Source organism: Panulirus ornatus, unplaced genomic scaffold, assembly GCF_036320965.1.
Source record: "Panulirus ornatus isolate Po-2019 unplaced genomic scaffold, ASM3632096v1 CTG_5775_pilon, whole genome shotgun sequence".
Taxonomy (NCBI): Eukaryota; Metazoa; Arthropoda; class Malacostraca; order Decapoda; family Palinuridae; genus Panulirus; species Panulirus ornatus.
Genome location: NW_027264969.1, coordinates 7266 through 31017, shown reverse-complemented (window position 1 = coordinate 31017; position 23752 = coordinate 7266). Strand labels below are relative to the sequence as shown.

General features: G+C 39.6%; 1 protein-coding gene across 10 annotated transcripts; it reads right to left on the bottom strand.

Annotated features, from left to right (window-relative positions):
* Window positions 1-4984: 4984 nt before the first annotated feature.
* LOC139748518 (negative elongation factor D-like) lies at window positions 4985-23216 on the bottom strand. 10 transcript variants are annotated; one of them, XR_011712705.1, is made up of 7 exons: window positions 22721-22834; window positions 20740-20977; window positions 17693-17836; window positions 14924-14993; window positions 7538-7756; window positions 6541-6663; window positions 4985-5280 (listed from the first exon to the last, which is right to left on the bottom strand). XR_011712705.1 is itself a non-coding variant. In XM_071661581.1 (5 exons), exons 1-4 carry the CDS (start codon window positions 22725-22727, stop codon window positions 6545-6547), a joined length of 372 nt encoding a protein of 123 aa, XP_071517682.1. In that variant the 5' UTR covers window positions 22728-23216; the 3' UTR covers window positions 4985-5280; window positions 6541-6544. The 10 variants fall into 10 exon arrangements, 2 of the variants coding, with proteins under 2 accessions (XP_071517682.1, XP_071517683.1); XR_011712701.1 differs by having other exon boundaries at window positions 17713-17836; window positions 20856-20977; XR_011712704.1 differs by lacking the exon at window positions 7538-7756 and adding an exon at window positions 22315-22368 and having other exon boundaries at window positions 17713-17836; window positions 22721-22793.
* Between the last annotated feature and the right edge of the window lie 536 nt (window positions 23217-23752).

Genomic DNA, 23752 nt, shown 5'->3' with positions numbered 1-23752 from the left:
ACAACCCCTGAAGTCCTGGCTCACTACACAGCTGTCACTAACCTTTCCTGATATATTTAACCATGATATAATTCTCCTGATCCAATCTAACTGAGTACCATTCGGTTAAACTTTACCCAATGTTCTTTTCCCTCAATCTTTTTTCAACCGAGACAGCACGGGCAACTGAGAGCCCTAATCAGAGTCACCTTGGTTACACTATATGTACATGTACCCTAGCCTAAGCCTAGTCCCATTTTACTGACCAGCCCACAATGGATGATGAACAGCTTGTGTTGACTGTAGACTGACTATCACACCCTGGATTCAAACCTATGTGGGTTCAACATGTGTGGCCTGTAAATGCTATCATTTATTTTCCTGTGCTCTATTTAAGATTTGAAGGCAGTAATGAATCACAGTTATTTCTAATTTTCTGTGGTATTTGCTTCGTAATGGTATCCAATCCCAGCATTTCATCTTATGTAAAGACCACTCTGCTCCCTAGTCTACATTACACCTGTCACAAGCATGGACAAGAAAGAATGTTGGGTAATTACTATAAATAATTTTCAAATGTTAAGTAATCATTTACATAGTTTACATAAATATAACATTCAAAAGCTGGAAAACCATATCTGAAAGATCAGTAATGTATCTATAATTCAAAAACTCTGAAATACAACTGCTGTTCAACTGTGAAATATGAATGCAGATTAAACCAAAGTAATTCAGAATGACACTTGGGTCTGATATACACACTAATTTGGGAACACCTAATCTACGTATCAACCTTGGCATCAAAATGAATTTATTGTATTTTAAGGAATTTTATCATATCATCATTACACTTAGTCGCTGTCTCCTGCATTAGCAAGGTAGCACAAGGAAACAGATGAAAGAATGGCCCAACCCACCCACTTACACGTGTATATACATAAACCCCCACACACGCACATATGCATACCTATACATTTCATTATCTACATATATACACGTACATATTCATACTTGCGGCCTTCATCCATTTCCCTCCCCACCCCACCACACATGAAATGACACCTCCCCTTTCCCCTGCGTGCGTGCAAGGTAGTCCTAGGAAAACACAACGAAGGCCACATCTGTTCACACTCAGTCTCTAGCTGTCATGTAATAATGCACCGAAACCACATCTCCCTTTCCACATCCAGGCCCCACACAACTTTCCATGGTTTACCCCAGACGCTTCACATGCCCTGGTTCAATCCATTGACAGCACGTCGACCCCGGTATACCACATCGTTCCAATTCACTCTATTCCTTGCACGCCTTTCACCCTCCTGCATGTTCAGGCCCCGATCACTCAAAATCTTTTTCACTCCATCTTTCCACCTCCAATTTGGTCTCCCACTTCTCCTTGTTCCCTCCACCTCTGACACATATATCCTCTTGGTCAATCTTTCCTCACTCATTCTCTCCATGCGACCAAACCATTTCAAAACACCCTCTTCTGCTCTCTCAACCACACTCTTTTTATTTCCACACATCTCTCTTACTCTTACATTACTTACTCGATCAAACCACCTCACACCACATATTGTCCTCAAACATCTCATTTCCAGCACATCCACCCTCCTGCGCACAACTCTTATCCATAGCCCACGCCTCGCAACCATACAACATTGTTGGAACCACTATTCCTTCAAACATACCCATTTTTGCTTTCCGAGATAATGTTCTTGACTTCCAAACATTCTTCAAGGCTCCCAGAATTTTCGCCCCCTCCCCCACCCTATGATTCACTTCCGCTTCCATGGTTCCATCCGCTGCCAAATCCACTCCCAGATATCTAAAACACTTTACTTCCTCCAGTTTTTCTCCATTCAAACCTACCTCTCAATTGACTTGACCCTCAACCCTACTGTACCTAATAACCTTGCTCTTATTCACATTTACTCTTAACTTTCTTCTTTCACACACTTTACCAAACTCAGTCACCAGCTTCTGCAGTTTCTTACATGAATCAGCCACCAGCGCTGTATCATCAGCGAACAACAACTGACTCACTTCCCAAGCTCTCTCATCCACAACAGACTGCATACTTGCCCCTCTTTCCAAAACTCTTGCATTCACCTCCCTAACAACCCCATCCATAAACAAATTAAACAACCATGGAGACATCACACACCCCTGCCGCAAACCTACATTCACAGAGAACCAATCACTTTCCTCTCTTCCTACACGTACACATGCCTTACATCCTCCATAAAAACTTTTCATTGCTTCTAACAACTTGCCTCCCACACCATATATTCTTAAAACCTTCCACAGAGCATCTCTATCAACTCTATCATATGCCTTCTCCAGATCCATAAATGCTACATACAAATCCATTTGTTTTTCTAAGTATTTCCCACATACATTCTTCAAAGCAAACACCTGATCTACACATCCTCTACCACTTCTGAAACCACACTGCTCTTCCCCAATCTGATGCTCTGTACACGCCTTCACCCTCTCAATCAATACCCTCCCATATAATTTACCAGGAATACTCAACAAACTTATACCTCTGTAATTTGAGCACTCACTCTTATCCCCTTTGCCTTTGTACAATGGCACTATGCAAGCATTCCGCCAATCCTCGGGCACCTCACCATGAATCATGCATACATTAAATAAGCTTACCAACCAGTCAACAATACAGTCACCCCCTTTTTTAATAAATTCCACTGCAATACCATCCAAACCTGCTGCTTTGCCGGCTTTCATCTTCCGTAAAGCTTTTACTACCTCTTCTCTATTTACCAAATCATTTTCCCTAACCCTCTCACTTTGCACACCACCTCGACCAAAACACCCTATATCTGCCACTCTATCATCAAACACATTCAACAAACCTTCAAAATACTCACTCCATCTCCTTCTCACATCACCACTACTTGTTATCACCTCCCCATTAGCCCCCTTCACTGAAGTTCCCATTTGCTCCCTTGTCTTACGCACTTCATTTACCTCCTTCCAAATCATCTTTTTATTCTCCCTGAAATTTAATGATACTCTCTCACCCCAACTCTCATTTGCCCTCTTTTTCACCTCTTGCACATTTCTCTTGACCTCCTGCCTCTTTCTTTTATACCTCTCCCACTCATTTGCATTTTTTCCCTGCAAAAATCGTTCAAATGCCTCTCTCTTCTCTTTCACTAATAATCTTACTTCTTCATCCCACCACTCACTACCCTTTCTAATCAACCCACCTCCCACGCTTCTCATGCCACAAGCATCTTTTGCGCAAGCCATCACTGCTTCCCTAAATACATCCCATTCCTCCCCCACTTCCCTTACCTCCTTTGTTCTCACCTTTTTCCATTCTGTACTCAGTCTCTCCTGGTACTTCCTCACACAAGTCTCCTTCCCAAGCTCACTTACTCTCACCACTCTCTTTACCCCAACATTCTCTCTTCTTTTCTGAAAACCCCCAGAAATCTTCACCTTTGCCTCCACAAGATAATGATCAGACATCCCTCCAGTTGCACCTCTCAGCACATTAACATCCAAAAGTCTCTCTCGTGCGTCTATCAATTAACACGTAATCCAATAACGCTCTCTGGCCATCTCTCCTACTTACATACGTATACTTATGTATATCTCGCTTTTTAAACCAGGTATTCCCAATCACCAGTCCTTTTTCAGCACATAAATCTACAAGCTCTTCACCATTTCCATTTACAACACTGAACACTCCATGTATACCAATTATTCCCTCAACTGCCACATTACTCACCTTTGCATTCAAATCACCCATCACTATAACCCGGTCTTGTGCATCAAAACCACTAACACACTCATTCAGCTGCTCCCAAAACACTTGCCTCTCATGATCTTTCTTCTCCTAATATTGGTAATTGTTTTCAACGTGCTTATATGCACAATTTATGCAAGTTTTATGGCTTCTCCTCTTTGGTCTTCTTGAAGAAACTTACTGGTTTGCATGGTCAATTCTGGTCTGACTGAAGCCACCATGGTAGGATCATTCTAAAAATCCAAGCATCTCTTGCTATTTAGTAACATCTATAGAGGTGAGACAAGTTGTCACAAACCCCTGAACTCTTTATAGCCCATAAGAGATGAGATAATGTGTACAATAAACATTACCACATAAAAGAAACAATCAAACAGACATGCATAATGCTCACATTCAGTGCTGGCCATTGAAGCACATCTACAGGGTATTTTCGTGGTTTTAAGAGCAAAATAACTGTATTGGACTGGAAACTACTGGGTTATCCAACCAACACCTGCCGACACATGAAATTTTGAAACGAAGGATAATCATATGAATGCTGATAAGGTTATTCCTCATGAGAGAACTTAGCAATGGTGAAATTATTTGGTGCAAACAAACTGGTACCTAATAAACAATCCTAAATGAAAGATAAAATTGTAATTTTCGGCTGAAATTCTATTCAGCTCTTCGGAGTGAAATGATAACTCAGAATGTGTGGATGGTGACAACCTTGTAAAGGTGAAGGCTGTAATGCTGAGACTACAAAGTAAGCTTCTAGGTAAAGTGAGGTCTCGGAGAGTAATGTCAACGTTTTTATGTTTGGTGTGGCCGTGAGGAAATACTGTACAAATCATCTGCTTTAAGATGTTTGGGCTACGTACTATGATGCTACATTTCCATATTTGGTTAATATATGTAAAATCAATAACATTTACAAGAGCAGGAGAGTGGTTACATGAGGAATCTACTACATAAATATGCAAATAGTGTGTATATGCCTAAAATACATACATATGCACATATTCAGACTTGCTTGTCTTCATCCATTCCATTCATCCATACATTTCAATAGCTGTAATACTTCTTTCTTTTCTTTCATACTATTCGCCATTTCCCGCATTAGCGAGGTAGCTCTAAGAACAGAGGACTGGGCCTCTGAGGGAATATCCTCACCTGGCCCCCTTCTCTGTTCCTTCTTTTAGATAGATAGATATATATATATAGATATATATATATATATATATATATATATATATATAGAGAGAGAGAGAGAGAGAGAGAGAGAGAGAGAGAGAGAGAGAGAGAGAGAGAGAGAGAGAGAGAGAGAGAGAGAGAGAATTTCCAGCCCCCCGCTCCCTTCCCTTTTAGTCGCCTTCTACAACACGCAGGGAATACCTGGAAACTATTCTTTTTCCCCTATATGTTAAACCCACCTGGGTGATGGCAGTGTCATAATCCAGTTCAGCATTTGGTCCAGAGCAGAGGTGGACATTAGCTGGTGCATTACTCATCAAATCACAGCTTGATACCTCATTCTGAGGGAGAGAAGGTATGCTGAATTAAATTTTCATATTTCAACCCTAAAAATGTGTGCAAACATGGCTGTCATTCATTTGCAACAGATGATACCTCATTATGGCAGTAGTATTTAAATATAATGGAAAAAAAATCACTAACTTTTTACTGAAGATACTCCAAAGCTACAATTGTGTACTATGAAAATGGTATTTTCATAAATAAAAGAAAAAATTAACTTAAAATGATCTTTCATACATACATATTCGCCATTTCCTGTGTTAGCGAGGTAGCGTTAAGAACAGAGGACTGAGCCTTTGAGGAAACAATCAATTTACAACTCAGTATCTGATGAGAATTTTCTAATTGTAACAAATTTCATATCTATCCGTAGTATCTCTGATTTCACCATTTGAATCATATCTATCCTGCCTCTTATACCTTAAATCAAATCCATCCACTTCATAATCAAAAGACTAGAACTAATGACAATGAATGTTTTCTCATAATACTGCATTACATTATGTCCTATTTTCAAAGATTTATATATAAAAAAAAAAAATGCAGCTCCAAAACCAGTGTTCTACTATGTTTTATACTTCTATATCAAAATTATGATAAATAATCAAGTCTACTCCAAGAATTGTGTCATACATAAGACATAGATCAATAATTCCAAAAAAAGGTAGTAAGAATAGTATCATATTGAAAGCCTGAATCAATGATTCCAATGAAAAAGTAATGATATAGTCAGAAAATGGCTTATGAATTTGTTTCTCAGTCCTGACAAATGACTAACTGTCATATGAAATAAAAGTTTAATTGTCAAGATATCAATAATTTTTTCATTAAAATATTTAAGTCAAGTGGCCATCTTATCAAACGTGGAAAAAAATTGATATTCTTGGAATTTGTGACTGGTGTCAGATACAAAAATCTAACAAAAGTGTAAAGCTAACAAGGAGAGAAAATTTCATGGTTCCACTATTTCTAATTCTACTTCAATTCTCACGTAGTGGATAAAGTTTATGAAATATCTATCACCAAGTCTGTCAAAAACACAAGGCCAGAATGTTATACACATTATAACATGTTTACCAACAAGCCAGCCATATAACCCTGTCAGGTTTGTCATATTCCCCACCACATTTTACTTATCTCCATGTCATATGCTAACCACCACACTTCTCAAATTTTACACAAGTTTCACATCAACTCCCTAAGCCTATACATTATAATACTGCACACGAAAGTCATACATTGACCTGATTCACTCTCACCTGATTAAAGTAAATACTCCACAGAACGGTTGATTGGTTTGTCTTCACTGGAAAAGAGCCTCTGTACAGCAATCTTCAAATCCTCCTCTGCATCCGACCCAACGCAAGTCATATGAACACAGTCTGTTCAACAAAAACATAAAAGTAAAATACTGAGCATGAATATATAGTTACAAAGAACGAACTGGGTGAGTTAAGTTTTATCAAGTGTTATCTACGACAGGGAGAGACTGTATCGTTGTGGACAGAATGCCAGTAGTCCACATGTGGGTGAAGCAGAGAGAAACAACAGCTACCTGAGTCAGAGGAGTGTAGCTTGACAACCACATAAGAGTTAGCTCTGCGCAGCCATCACTAACTCTCCCAATACCCAAGTGGGTAGTGCTGGTAATACGACTCAGTGGTTTTTGGCTGCCTACAATATAGTGAAAAAACAAAGCATATAGTTATGGATATGGGGGATAAAGACTGGGGGAGGTAAAAGAATTGAAGTGTTTAGGAGCTATCTTGGGTAAGTTTGGAGAGATGGAAGGAGGGTTAAGTGAGAGAGAGCAGGAGAGGGTAGAAGAGTCACTGGGTAACTTACCAGAATAATGAAGGACTAAGATGTAAGGATAGAAGTGAAAAAAAACTCCATAGTCCTCTCAACCTTGACCTATGCATGCAAAACATGGACATGGAATAAGTCAAAGAGGGCAAGAATCCAGGCTGCAGAAATGAGCTATTTGAGAGGAGCATGTGGTTTGACTAGATGGAACGAAGAAAGAAATGTGGTACATGAAAGATGTGATATGGCAAGGAATGTACAGGGAATGAACTGCAATGTGGTAGAATCAGTGAAACATAATCATTTGAGGTGGTTTGGGCATGTGAAAAGAATGCAATTCAAGTTTACAAGGACCAGGATTGCCTTCCGTTGAGCTTTTCTCTTTCTCAAGTTCTGAACAGTTATATTTCACTCCAAATCTGTTAAGTATGAGATATGCCACTCAAATACCTGTCAGTAATAAATATTCCTCGAGATATGTTCTGCTGTGGCTTTGAATTCCTGAAGGCAGCATATTCCTGTTGTGCATACGATGCTTCCATCACCACATGTGAACCCTTAAAACGATGACCTTCTGACAACAAGCCACAGCAAGAGTTCTGAGAATCAATGATGAGTGATGACACTGGTCTTCACAATACATATGTTCCTTCAAACACTGCACATAATCTGCAAAGGGATGGCAAAGTATTTTCCAACCCTATGATTCACTTCCGCTTCCATGGTTCCATCCGCTGCCAAATCCACTCCCAGATATCTAAAACACTTTACTTCCTCCAGTTTTTCTCCATTCAAACTTACCTCCCAATTGACTTGACCCTCAACCCTACTGTACCTAATAACCTTGTTCTTATTCACATTTACTCTCAACTTTCTTCTTACACACACTTTACCAAACTCAGTCACCAGCTTCTGAAGTTTCTCACATGAATCAGCCACCAGCGCTGTATCATCGGCGAACAACAACTGACTCACTTCCCAAGCTCTCTCATCCACAACAGACTGCATACTTGCCCCTCTTTCCAAAACTCTTGCATTCACCTCCCTAACAACCCCATCCATAAACAAATCAAACAACCATGGAGACATCACACACACCTGCCGTAAACCTACATTCACTGAGAACCAATCACTTTCCTCTCTTCCTACTCGTACATATGCCTTACATCCTCAATAAAAACTTTTCACTGCCTCTAGCAACTTGCCTCCCACACCATATATTCTTAATACCTTCCACAGGGCATCTCTATCAACTCTATCATATGCCTTCTCCAGATCTATAAGTGCTACATACAAATCCATTTGCTTTTCTAAGTATTTCTCATGTACATTCTTCAAAGAAAACACCTGAACCACACATCCTCTACCACTTCTGAAACCACAGTGCTCTTCCCCAATCTAATGCTCTGTACATGCCTTCACCCTCTCAATCAATAACCTCCCATATAATCAATGAAGTACATGAGACTTACCGTAGGTCAATTGAAATGTGCTTCGAATTTTATGAAGCAAATCACCTCTGCTAGAAGGGAGCTTTCACATGAGATACGCTTTGCCGCTTCACGCCACCAGACTTTAAAGAGTACGACCAACCACATGAAAGTAACTGAACATTTTGCACTGCTAGAAATATGTAAGCCAAAAGACGCTACATATTTTGTAGTCTTAACTTTGTAATCTTTGCCAATACACAGCCTAATGTGAAAGAAGGCAGCTGATGAAACGGAAAATTATGGTCAAGTGAACTGTTCCCCCAGATGTTGTAATTACTATGAGAAAGTATACTGGCATCCATCTTTCAAAAACGTAAGGTTATAAAATGTTTTTACTTTTTCATTGATATTTATGTTTTAATGTAAAGTGTGGTAACACTTAAAACATGCCAAGAATGCCTTGGTTGACATTTTGTTTGCAAGCATTTTTGATGTATCATTGTCATAGTCATCCTAATCTATTCTAAGTGCTTTCACCCTGACAGGATATGACTGGCCATGAACACACACACATGTGCACTTGTTGCATAGTCTGCATACACAGAATAGGTCTGTTTTGGAGTGATGCGCAACTTTGGGCATTCATTTTCAGTCAATTGATGTAAGAATTAGGATACTTAAACTTGTGATTAGACTGTTTAATTTCCCAATTAGACATTCACAGCTGTTAATTAAAACGATTTTACTAATAAAACTTCTTTTCTGACTTTGGTGTTTTTCATACTTAAACATGCACCGTATTATATACATTAAGAAAGACAGGGGAAAGATGCAGACAAAATGACTGGCAGAGAGACCCACAACTGGTCCCTTAACGGATATGTACCATTCACACTTGCTTACATAAGGCTGGCTTGTAATTATCAGTAACATCCAGCCAATGGTTTAGCATTTTTCTATTCAGATGTCCTACTTCAATCATATCAAAATGGCCCTCTAAGTTTCTAAACTATTCCTGCATTAAAAGCACACCTGACTAGCCTGGCACCACAAATCCCTCAATTGAATGGAACGAGGTAGTGATCACCCCAAAATTAAATACCTTTAGAATTCACATCAGATTTTGAGAGAATTTTATAATTCTGGTTCATTAATTCCAAATCTGAACAAAGCAATTAAGGCCAATGTCCTTTTCAACAGTCAGAGGAACCATAAATGACAAGAATATATTCACCGAGATGAGACTCTGTAATGATTCACTCCCAAAGAGAGGATCCAGGTGAAGGCCTTTCTCTTGTCGCAGGCTTCAACTACAACAGAATGCTGCCCCAAACAATGCATACTCCTTAAAAAAAGATAATCTTGGCTACTACATTTTTATTAGAACCATAGAACCCATATATCTAACGTTAAAGACTTCTGTACTTGCCTAACTTCTTTTTCTAATTGAATCCTGTAGAATGGTAGCCCAAACAATTGCTTGAGGCATGGTGACCAAACAGAGAAACTCCAACTTGAAATACATTTAGGGTAATTTTTTCAAGTATGTCCCCAAGGCCAAAGAAGTTATAAAACTGAAGTATGCAGGTCCAGATTAAGGATCGTGAGACCCCATGTGTGTAATTCCAATACTGAGGATAAGGCTTGAATAGCATCAAACAAAAAATAAAAAAGGGAAGGCTTAGCATAATCAAGCCCCTTCGCAGTGAATAACCTTGCCATGATGTTGCCTTGAGCTGCAGGATAACTTGGCAATCAATGAAAAACATCTGAATGATGCAAACCTGCTCTCAGAAAAGAAACTAGATCAAATCCTAAACTGGTAACATACTGAAATGTCTTTAATGGAAAATTGCTCAGCTGACCCAGACTATTAATAAAAGTAAGTGTTGTCCAAGGCTGTCCTTTTAAAGGAGTAATCTTTACTAGAATTTATCAGTATTTCCAGCTAGAATTTGAAAGGAACATCTATCTATCCATAACTCTGATGCCCATTCCCTTCAAGAACTCCCTCAAGGGGTGGCCCTGGCAAAAGTCTCCATAACTGGTGAACTCCAGTACCATTTCTTAGCCTTTCACCCCAACCTCAACAGTCTACTGGCAGAGGGTAACTCTAGTGCAGCGTTTCTTGAGGCTCCTACCTAAGGTTCCAACCTACTACTAACGCTTCTACTACTACTAATGCTCCTGTCTGATGTTCTTAAATACTATTACTATCTAATGCTCCTAACATTTTGCCAAAAGGCAGGGTTAGTGCACAGCACTCACTTTAGGAAAATCTACACTTACAAAGGGTGAGTTGTGTGAGTTTGTTAAGTTTTTTTTTTTTTTTATACTTTGTCGCTGTCTCCCGCGTTTGCGAGGTAGCGCAAGGAAACAGACGAAAGAAATGGCCCAACCCCCCCCCCATACACATGTATATACATACGTCCACACACGCAAATATACATACCTACACAGCTTTCCATGGTTTACCCCAGATGCTTCACATGCCTTGATTCAATCCACTGACAGCACGTCAGCCCCGGTATACCACATCGCTCCAATTCACTCTGTTCCTTGCCCTCCTTTCACCCTCCTGCATGTTCAGGCCCCGATCACACAAAATCTTTTTCACTCCATCTTTCCACCTCCAATTTGGTCTCCCTCTTCTCCTTGTTCCCTCCACCTCCGACACATATATCCTCTTGGTCAATCTTTCCTCACTCATCCTCTCCATGTGCCCAAACCACTTCAAAACACCCTCTTCTGCTCTCTCAACCACACTCTTTTTATTTCCACACATCTCTCTTACCCTTACGTTACTCACTCGATCAAACCACCTCACACCACACATTGTCCTCAAACATCTCATTTCCAGCACATCCATCCTCCTGCGCACAACTCTATCCATAGCCCACGCCTCGCAACCATACAACATTGTTGGAACCACTATTCCTTCAAACATACCCATTTTTGCTTTCCGAGATAATGTTCTCGACTTCCACACATTCTTCAAGGCCCCCAGAATTTTCGCCCCCTCCCCCACCCTATGATCCACTTCCGCTTCCATGGTTCCATCCGCTGCCAGATCCACTCCCAGATATCTAAAACACTTCACTTCCTCCAGTTTTTCTCCATTCAAACTCACCTCCCAATTGACTTGACCCTCAACCCTACTGTACCTAATAACCTTGCTCTTATTCACATTTACTCTTAACTTTCTTCTTCCACACACTTTACCAAACTCAGTCACCAGCTTCTGCAGTTTCTCACATGAATCAGCCACCAGCGCTGTGTCATCAGCGAACAACAACTGACTCACTTCCAAGTGTTGTCAAGTATAATGTGTGACAAGGAAAGATTTTATGTCTCTGGACAGAATGCCAGTAGTTCACACATGAGGGAGGCAGAAAGAAAAGACAGCTACCTAGGTCAGAGGAAAGCAGCTTGACAACTACTGTAGTGCTGGCTCACTATGCAGCCGTTCTTAACCCTCCTAATATCCAGGTGGGTAATGCCCGTAACATACCTCTCTGGTCAGTGGCTGCCTACCAACTACTACCTACGTGAAAGGACCACCGCCGGTCAATTCTTTCATACCTGGTAGAAACCATGAAAAAGGAGCATGTGTGCTCCTTCCAAGACAAAACTGGTACATCACCACAGTATATCAATGCCTTGCCCCTGACAAGAGTAAAGGCATTCTCTATTTGCTGGCACTATCTACAGGGAATACAAACAATGAATTCCCCAAAACATGAATAGTGCCAGTTCTACATATCTCAAAATCCCCAACTCTTCACACAGTAGATGCATTAGACTTGGAAAACAACCTGCCTAGTTGTTGCAAGTGTTTTCTGTGTTATATACCAATGCAAGGTCCAAAAGCTACCATGAGGAATTAAAGTGAAGTTGTAAGGCACTATCCCTAATTCTTCTGTGCTCTTAGGCCTGGAATATATAATGGATTATTATATACATGTTAGCTTTCCATGACATTTAAACAGTTTATAAACTTTGTCTATCACTGCTATGACCACTCTTAGGGTGGTCATTCCTTACTGGAATGAGGGGTGTTGGAGGCTTCAAACCCCTCCAGAGATCAAAGATTCTCATTAGCTCGCAGGACAACCAACCCAGGAAAGAAAAAGATGGAGATGCTTTGGCTCACAACATAACCTTTGATACATGACCATAAGCCTTAAGGCACCTCTGTAGATGTTAAAATTCTAAATTTACTCAGCGCATATACATGACAGATAAAGAGTGGATGTGAACAAATGAGGGTCTTTTTCATCAGTTCCTGATGCTACTTCACTATACAAGAAACAGTAAGCAAGTATGACAAAATCTAAGATTTTCACTAATCCAAAAGCATGCACTTTGACTTTATGTAGGGAAGCAATGCAATCCCTGAAAACAAAAACATTAATTCAAGACAAACACAGCATTACAACTAATTTCCCACTTTCCAATTCCCATTTTTTCACCAAGTTGAGTGCTCCTCTCAAACTAAATTCCTTATCAAGACCAGACAACATAATGAATATTTTGGGCTAAAGAAAGAAGCCTCTCATGTTTACATTAATTCATAAAACAATTTCATATAAAATATACATATTATACATATAATCATCACATGCAAATTAAGAATGCCATTCATAAGATGATGGAGCAATTGTTTGACAACATAAAGACCTCCATATGTATGACTAATCATGTCAGCCACAGGTGTCCTACATGTTTCCCTTTTCTGGTGTTCCATGAATTTAATTATCACATACACCATCTACCACATCTACAGCAGAGGTCATTAAAAAAGAAGTTATGTGCATGTTTCACTCATCTCAATCACCCAAGTAGTTCATCTACATAAGGTCATTTTTGTACATCCTATTTCTGTCAATTCCCTGTTTTCCTCCATATACATACCACTTCACATAAAGATACTATGTTAACATTCTTCAAGTTCCACCTTTCATTTACCTTCCTGACCCTTTGTATGCTGTAAATTAATGGATTCTAAACATTCCTTTATTGTCCTTCCTCTACTACGTACTTACTTTTGCATGATCAAATTTCTTTCTTGATAAAATCTCCCACTCCTAAAACCCCTTCTCAGGTACTCTCGCTTTCACTTCGCCAACTCACTTTCTGCTGACATTGTATTATTAAATCTTTGAACTTCTATTTACAAATAGCCATATATACCCTTACCAATCCCCTTACTATAGTCTATAGGTTTCTCCTAAAAGAGGGTACTTCATGAGAGAGAATATTTGCCATTTTCTGACATCAACTACGAACAGGAATTGAAGTGATGAGGCAAGGAATGCAAGGAAATATGAGAATGGCTGGAAATTCAAAAATATTCTGCATGGGACACCACTGCATAGTGTAAAATGGCAACTTGGATATGGATGCTTTGAGTTGTCAAAATAATGCATATGCATGAAAAATAAATGAAAACCACATAACTAACCTTTTTCATTCTTTCACTTCATGAAGTCCAGAGTACCAAAACCTACTATCTTTTAAGTCAACCATCCTGAGCAACATGAGGAAATGTATGCAACTAAGATGTGTGTCAGGGATACAGCATCTGGTTGATTCATGATGGTCATAGCTGCAGCACCAAGTTTGAACTAGGCAGCATCAGTCTCAAAGTGCTGGTTTTGACCAGATGGCAACACTAACATAATGCTTGTATTAAGCAGGTGGCAACACAATCAAGGTGTTGATGTTGGCTAAGTGATACCACAATCGTGGTGCTAGTGTGACACGATACTGATGCTAGTGTTGGCCAGATGGCAGACATAATAATAATGGTGCTAGTGTTGGTCAGATGGCTACACAATGATGGTACTAGTGTTGACCAGATGCCGACAATAATGGTGCGAGTGTCTGCCAAGTGACAACACATTCACAGTAATGGTATTGTCCAGTTGGCAATACTAATATGGTGCTGGTGATGGACCATCATTACAAAAGCGATACTAATCTAGATTTGGTGTTTGTCTCTGTCTAAGAGTGTGAGACTGATAGAAGAGTTGTCAGTGATGATATCATACAGGTCTGAAGATAGACATTTGTTTCTAGTGAGAAACCACAAGATAAGTAAGATGAGATCAGTATTGTACTTCATGATGATAGGTATAGCCTGCAGTTGTGGCAGTACAAGAGGGATAGTTAATGTACACCTCTTGTGCCACACATCCTCAACTGTTGCTTACTGAGCACAAGCCATTACAAAAGTGAGGCTACTGATATTGTCAGCTTAATCAAATGACCTACTGAGGGATCAATGGGAGCTCATAAGAAACATCAAATCTAAGAGATATACAACTACAGTGGCTGTGGTCTTGCCAACAGTTGGTTTCTTTGTCAGGTCAGTTAAAGCCACTTTCCTTAAAAACTTTACCTGAGTATCTCATTGTTTATGATGCTTCAACGATCCTTCTACATGACGTAATAATTGGACTTGCAGTGGGCTGAAACAAAGAAAATCATCTATCACAAAGAGAGATTAATTAACCATTGACATAGCATTTATTTACACAATTTCCTAAAACTGCATGTAATCATCTCCAGGCTACTATTTCTCTGTGCAAAATACTGAACCTCAAACATTACATACTGGCACCGCCTGTAACCTTAAACTTACTGTTAACCTTTCCTATTCTTATTCTCTCCTGAATTTAACTCCAACTTATAAAAGTTTTTCATTAATCATCACCATATATTCATACCACTCTTATCTTCCATCATGTATTTTTAAAATAAATACCTTTAAATTCCACATCACTCACATCCTTGGTTTGATCAACTTGATGCAATATCAATCCATCCTTGGCTTTAACAACTACCTCCACATTTCATGACATGCCATACTTAGCTTACCAACTTCCCTTTTATTAAAATTTACTCTTATCCATGACTTATCAGCTACTTCCTCCATATACCACATCCTTGTTCTTGGCTCCATCAGCAAATGTCTCCAGATGCCAAGTGATCATCACTCCATCATTACCTTTGTTTTGCGATCCTCCTCACAACCTAATTCAGAATAGACACATTTCTGTGGCACAATGAACAATAAATAGACATATCACACATTCACTCAGACAAAGATGAAGGAATGATACAGAATTCCCTCACCAACCATGTGGAAAACTGAGGTTGACAAGGTACAAGGCCTTTGGAAAACATGGAGTCAGGCAGTATGCCTCATGAGATGAGAGACATACCTTATGTCCTATAACATAGGCTTCAAAGTTAAAAATAAGCATGTTATACTTCAAAAACAACAAAATGGATATTCTCTCAATGTACACAAAATGATGTACAAAATTGTAAAGTATTACTATAATGGTAGTATGTTCCTCTGACACCATCCCTCCATACTCCCAGATATCATCCTACCAGCTACGAAGCACAAAAGGCTACCTCAACATTTGCCCAAGCAACATTGCCTGTTTATGACACTCCTCCAGCCTCTAACTAGTAATATTGGTCCATCAGGTTGGATTACATGCAGCCTGTGGTTACATGACATACCCAGGGCACAGAAAAAAATTCTGGTGTTGCTGTGTACACTCAAAACTTGATTCTGTGTTTGGTAAAGTGGTGTACACTATTCTTGGCATGTATACACAAAAGCATGGTTGATAAACCCACGGCAGGCAAGGGACCTCTATATTCACCTTGAGTAAGCAAAGCTTCATGAATGTTCAATTATGATGGAAGTTTCTAACTAGTATTCTCTCAATACTATGCTTCTCATACAGATCAAAACCTCAGCAAAAAGAAGTGCCAGCATGATGCTTTAGCTTTCTTTTTTGATAGGGAGGGCACCAAGAAACAAGCATAATGATAAACAACAGAAGCATAACTATAAACAATCTTAGTCACGAATACCTCGCTGTCATAATAATGACTTTGCTAACTGATATATACTGCGTCATCCAGAATATGACAGTCACAAGATCTGGCAGTCCAAGACACTACAAGTTTACTCACAACCCTGCTCAGCTTGGGCAAGCAGGAGATACCTTCCAAAACTTGGGATCCTGATGCTCTATGTAGCACATACCCTGAAGCAGAATCTTACTCCGTATAACCTACCCAAGAAATACTTAAACCCCATCTTAATGATGCAGAAAATGTTATTGGCTAGTTAGGGCATTAAATTCGCACAATAGAAATTGAGTCATCAGCCTGATCAGGGCTAAAATTTGCACCCAAGGATCAACTCCATAAAGGGTTAAGTTTCATGACAAAGCTCACTCCTTGCACCTGGTACACTGCTACTGTATAACGGCAGCATGAAAGATATGGTGTGTTGAATTCTCTCTTCATATGTGGTCTTGAAACAAAAGAAAATACAACACATTACATATGAAGTGTTTGACCTATCTTCTAAGGATGCTTCAAAAAGGGCAGCAGAGCCATTACTATATGAGACTTAAGCAAGTGGATATGAAAGACCACCAGACATCCCGGTAAATGGCTTTTTTTTTCATATTTGACCGCAGTTTCCTGTGTTAGTGAGGTAGAACCAGAAACAAAGAAAGAAAGGTCACATCTGCTCACATCCATTCTCTAGCTGTCATGTATAATGGCATACTGTACAATCTTTCTATCAAAATTCAAAAGAAACCTCTAAGGATATAATATATCAGCACAATCCCGGGGTTTGCACTGCAATTATTTCTATGTTTCTTAATTTGGTTCACATACCATTTGGTTAACTCATGGAATTACCTGAATTATGCCTCATTTCCCCTTTAATATTCAAAATTCATATGCTTAAAGAACCTTAATAACCTGTTCTGGCCTATCAACAACTCCCTTCACAACAATATATTTCAAAATTCCTCATTTACTCTAAAACCTATCTTTAATCCCATTCTCTTCTAATTTCATAAACATCCTACTGGAAACATCTGTAAAAATAACTTGGGGTAGCAAAACAACTCAACCACAGAAACAATACAAGAGCAAATGAGGCCTTTTCTTCTGCTCCTGGCTCTACTTTGCTAAAGAGGAATATGGCAAGCAAGGTGTGAAATAACAAACAAAGATGAAAAAATATGCTCCTTGAGCATACAGGCTTTGCAAATTAGAAGCCAATGCATCCAAACTCATAGCTACTGAGGCACAGCCTTGTTGAAATCTTACTCATACTTACATAACTTTCTCAAATATTACCTATAAACTCATTCACCAAGTCACTATCTGTATTCATGGAGCCTGTGATATCCTCATTCTCGACCAGTGGCAGGAAGAGCTGGACAAACTCTACTGTGTAAGGTGGCGCTACAATCTCCAGCACCTGTTGTGAAGAAAAATCATAAACAATGAATAGCCGAGATGAATAACTTCAGTTTGTTAGCTACTGATACAAATTTTAAAGCGTATGTATGCTTTTCCATCAGGATGGAACACCCTCTGCCTCTGGCTAAGCTGAGGCAATGAATTCTTAATCCGACAATTGTGTCATCCCTTAATAAATCAAAACAAGATAATAGTGGCTAAATCACCTGACTTTGTGTTCAGCTATCAATCATTAATACAGCAGTACTTGCAAATTATAACGTGTGCACAACCTACCTGTTCTATTCATCACACCTGTCCTATGTTTCCAATGCACACTGCATACTATCTACATAAATATTGCAACATGTCACTCTGAGCAAACCTTGCATACCATTTAAATCAATTACATATACTGTGTACATCCTGTGCATTAACTACACATCATATATATCACCTCCATGCCCTGTACATATAACAAATGTACTAAACCACAAACAACCATGTGCAAGCCTTGATAAGAAACATCACAAGATATACAACTCAACTTCATATGCAACATGTAGTCAGTAAAAGTAGTCAGTAAAAACATTAGGTAGGAACCTATGCAAACACTGCGCTAGAGTAGCCCTCTACCAGTGACCTGTTAAGGGTGAGGCACAAGAGGCTAAGAACTGGCACTTGATTTCACAAGTTATGGAGACTCTATTGCCATGGCCATCCCACTGAGGGAGTTCCAGTTGGAACAGACATCAGAGATATTGATAGATAGATGAATAAATAATAAATAATTACTACATAAGCAAAATTAATTAAATCAAATCCATAAAAAAATTCCAAATCTATTTTCTTATCTATGTTCCTCTCACACAAGTCCCATAGGAAGAGAAACCGTTGAAAAATAACTCGCGAGGCGGAGCAACACATGGGGGGGCATCAAACAGCTCGAGTCTCGTCGTGTACTGAGTTTATTTACTTCGCTGAGTAAACATGATCTCTCCGGCCAGTAAACAACAATGGGATCTTATACATTCAATAAGGCATCTTACAGACTGACAATGGGATCTTAATACATTCAATAAGGCATCTTACAGACTGACGTGTCCACAATGGATTAAATGCGTCATTCCATTATTTTCGCAGCCAACTTTCATACGTCTGGCGCCAACATCTCCCCACCATAGGAGTACCTTTAATAACTCCTATCCTTACTCTCAACAACATGATCATATGGCATCAGGATGTATAAATACAAATGTCTCACTAAGAGTCAACTCAACCCTCACCCTGGAAAGCAAATGACACAATAAAACAATAAACAATACCCAAAGGGACTATACTGATCACCAACCTAAATCTACAATACATCTCAAACCCTCCAATCTCACATATTCAGTCTCTGAGGAGGCTTTACAGTTTGTTCTGTTCAAGACACATAAGTTGACAACTGTGTCATGGAGTGAGCCTCATCAAAACCTTGAGCATATGCTGGGAAGGCATCTGTTGGTGGTAAGGGACTATGAGCTTCATCTGTTGTAGCATCCTCCCCTGCAGATGAAAGCTCTCAAGTTATGCAGTTTTTGCACTGGCCTACTAATTACTCCCTTTGCAGTCTTAACTTTGACACTACGAATTATTCCATCCTTCCCAGGGAATAGCTCAACAATCACTCCAAGGGGCCACTGCAAACAAGGAGAATTATCTTCCCGAACCAGCACAACAGATCCCTTCACCAGTTTACATCTGGGTGTGAAACCTGTAATGATAGGGGGTAAATTCAATAAATAGTCAGACACCCACACATTTCAAAACTTATCAAGTTGTTGATGTCTCAGGCTTTCTTGCTCACATAGGTCCTTATGTGACATTTCAGGAACCTGGCAATCACCTTTAAGCTCTCTATGAAATCCAGCAGTGCGTCCAATTAAAAAATGAGAAGGTGTTAAAGGGCTTACAGAATTAGGATCATCTGTGGCAAAAGTTAAGGGTCTGGAATTTACACATGCCTCAATTTCATGTAAGGTAGTCTCTAGCTCACATCTTGTTAAACATTTTATACCAAGAGTCTTTCTCAGAGCTAATTTAACAGATCGGACTAATCTTTCCCACCAACCTCCCCACCATGGAGCATGGGGTACAACAAACTTCCACTGAGGAGCAAGGGTGCCAAAGAACTGATGCATTTGTTTAGACATACTAATAAAAGTCTTGGCATTGTCAGAGTAAATAACTGATGGAAGGCCTCTTCCGGCAGAAAACCTACAAAAGGCAAGTAAGCAATCATCATAAGACATAGAGTTAGTCAACTCTAAGTGTACTGCACGGACAACTCCACAAGTGAATAACAAAATGTACAGCTTCTTGCATGGAAAATCAACACAAAACAGTGGTCCAGCATAATCTACACCTGTCACAGTGAAGGGAGGAGCAGAGTTAATTCTTAGTCCTGGGAGAGGAGCTACAGGCTGACAGCAAGCTTGTGAGTGATGTCTACGACAAATCATACACTCTCTACAGACTACCTTAGCAAGCTTTTTTAATCCGTCAATTAAGTAACAAGATCTTAATGTTGAAATTAAAGTGGAAACACCAGTGTGTTTCAGAAATACATGTTGGAAACTAACTAACAGCTTGGCAATGTGACCTGCTGGAATAATCATAGGATACTTGCAATCATAACTTAATTCAGCCTGGTCCAGCCAACTCTTGCTTCTCAAAAGACCATTTTCATCCATAAAAGGACTGAATTTCCTAATGTCAGAACTCTTAGGGAGTGACTTTCCAAGCATTAAGGCACTGATCTCTTGGCTGTACCTTTCTCTCTGAACACAAATCATTAACTTTGTCTTAGCTTGATCTAACTCTGTATAAGACAAGGGCCCAAAACATTTAACAGCATGAGGTTTACAATTGTTCACAAACCTTATTACCCAAGCTACACACTTAATAGCTTTTGTAAAATGACCCCAGCGGGTGTAGTCAATCCCTACTGATGGATGCTCGGACACTAAGCATGTCACTGGGCTGTCTGGGAATACCTCCTCTACAATGGGCAGTGCTGCTGGTACCTCATCCTGTTGCATGGGAGTAAAGTGTTCAGAGAGCCAAGCAGGACCATTCAGCCACGAGGTACAGGAAATTAAGTCTTCAGCAAAGGCACCTGTGGAAATAAGGTCTGCTGGATTATCTTTACCAGGAATATGCTTCCACTGAACTGGGGGGATTTAACTCTGAATCTCAGTTACTCTATTCGCTACAAAAGTCTTCCATCTATTAGGGTCTCCCTTTATCCATGACAATGCTACTTTAGAATCAGTCCAGCAGTACATTTGTACATCAATTAAGTGTAGGGAAGTCTTCACAAATACAGATAGCCTAGCACACAAAGAGCACCCATTAATTCCAACCTCGGCACCAACAATTTCTTGATAGGTGCTACCCTTCCTTCGGCTAGAACTAAGATTACCTTAAATGACCCGTCATTATCAGGAACTCTCAAGTATACACAGGCACCATACCCCTTCTCTGAAGCATCTCCAAAGGCATGCAGTTCTACATTTTGTAGCTTGTTCCATACAAGTTCTGGAAAGTAACAACGATTAACTTGCCATGTGTTAAGAACTTTTATATTTTGAACCCACTTCTGAAACCGGTGTTGCAATTCTGTAGGCAAGATCTCATCCCAAGAAAGTCCAAGTCTTGGAACATAATTTTTGCCATCATGATTACTGGGCATAGAAGGCCAAGAGGATCAAATAATTTACTGATGACACTGATAACTGCTCTCTTTGTGGATGCTACCTCAAGATCCTTCAATTCTAAACAATCAAATGAAAAACTATCTCTAGTCAAACACCACTGTAAACCAAGAATCTTTGTCTCTGCATGCTTGCTGGGCTCTAAGTAGTCATTAAATCTGTCTTTTAAGGCATTGCAGTTCGAGCTCCACTTTGAAAGTGTCATACTGGCCTTGGATAGAACTGACCGTGCCTCATCAAACTTAGCAAAGGCTTCCTCTGTACTGTCAGCTCCTGACAACCAGTCATCCACATATAGGTTATCCTTTAGCTCTGCAATAACTTCAGAATCAGGAAAGCTTTTAAGATGATGTTTAACAGTTGCGTTCAACAGAAATGGACTACTTTTATTACCAAATGGAACTCTAGTAAATCTCATTATCCGAATGTCACCATTATAGTTCCAAAGAAATCTATGCACATCCCTGTCTTCTTTCCTTACATTAATCTGGAGGAAAGCTTTCGTGATATCACCAGTTAAGGCAACCTTCCACCTTCTGAACCTCATAAGTACCTCTACCAACTGTGGGTTAAGAGGGGGACCCACCTCAAGACAGTGATTTAATGAGACTCCATAATAGCTCACAGCAGATGCGTCAAAGACTGGTCTTACTTTACTTGTGGTGCTGACTTCCCTGATGACAGGATGATGAGGAAGGTAGAATGTGGGGTATGGGCTGTTCATCTCACCCTCAGGTACCTCTTCAATGATGCCTTCCCGTTCGTAACCCTCAAATACAGCATCATACTCCTCCTGAAGTTTAGGATTGGATTTAAATTTATGCATCAAACATAACAACCTTTTCCTTGCAAGCCTTTCATTATTTTGGAGGCTACACTTATGCTCTGATTTCCAGGGAAGAGCAACCTCATATCTATCATCCTTAAACTTAACTGTCTCTGAAAAGGATTTTAACACAGGATGGTTGCTAACATCAGGATATACTTCCTTGTTACAAATTCCCACTGACTCTAAATCCCAAAACTTATGTAACTCATTCTCATTGAAATTGTTAATGCATAACATCTGAGACAACTTAACATTTCCCTTGGATGCCGAAGCACAATGTTTAAGATGACTCGAAGATATGTCAGCCCTCACTTACGGAACATGCCATGCCAGTTTGACTTTGGAGTGAGCTTTCCAGGGGTCAAATGTTGTGACTAGCCTCTCTCTCCTTCTTCCAAATCACAGGTTCCTAAAAATGGGGAAAATAAATCACATCAAAAAGGAATTCTTATAATGACTTCCATGTTTTTAGAAACATCCTAAATGACATTCTCCTCTGAACTCCTCACAGCAAATAAATCGAGTAGTATCTTTCATTCGACTAGTCATCCCTACCTTCTGTACTTCAACTGGTCCCCTTCTATAAAATCACCCACTTCTTTACCTAACTGATTTCTCTCTAAATATACCCTCACCTAAAGATTCTTGTTGTTTTCTCAACCAGTAACTTTCCAGTAACTCTCCTTCTTAGTCTTGCCTACTATTTCTCATAAAACAACGTGTAGATTCTAAAAGTTTCTGAATCACAAAAATTCAAATGGTTTTGAACATCAATTTCCCACAATTGCTTGTAGATTTATGTGCTGAAAAACGACTGGTGATTGGGAATACCTGGTTTAAAAAGCGAGATATACATAAGTATACGTATGTAAGTAGGAGAGATGGCCAGAGAGCGTTATTGGATTACGTGTTAATTGATAGACGCACGAAAGAGAGACTTTTGGATGTTAATGTGCTGAGAGGTGCAACTGGAGGGATGTCTGATCATTATCTTGTGGAGGCAAAGGTGAAGATTTGTGGGGGTTTTAAGAAAAGAAGAGAGAATGTTTGGGTGAAGAGAGTGGTGAGAGTAAGTGAGCTTGGGAAGGAGACTTGTGTGAGGAAGTACCACGAGAGACTGAGTACAGAATGGAAAAAGGTGAGTGGGGGAGGAATGAGATGTATTTAGAGAAGCAGTGATGGCTTGCGCAAAAGATGCTTGTGGCATGAGAAGCGTGGGAGGTGGATTGATTAGAAAAGGTAGTGAGTGGTGGGATGAAGAAGTAAGATTATTAGTGAAAGAGAAGAGAGAAGCATTTGGACGATTTTTGCAGGGAAAAAATGCAAATGAGTGGGAGAGGTATAAAAG

Coding starts and splice junctions, on each gene's coding strand:
- LOC139748518 (XM_071661581.1), bottom strand. Junction 17,837..20,855: donor CACTGCCCATTGTAGAGGAG/GTATTCCCAGAC, acceptor TCTTCACAACAG/GTGCTGGAGATTGTAGCGCC. Junction 6,664..17,712: donor CTTGGTGAATGAGTTTATAG/GTAATATTTGAG, acceptor TTTGTTGAACAG/ACTGTGTTCATATGACTTGC.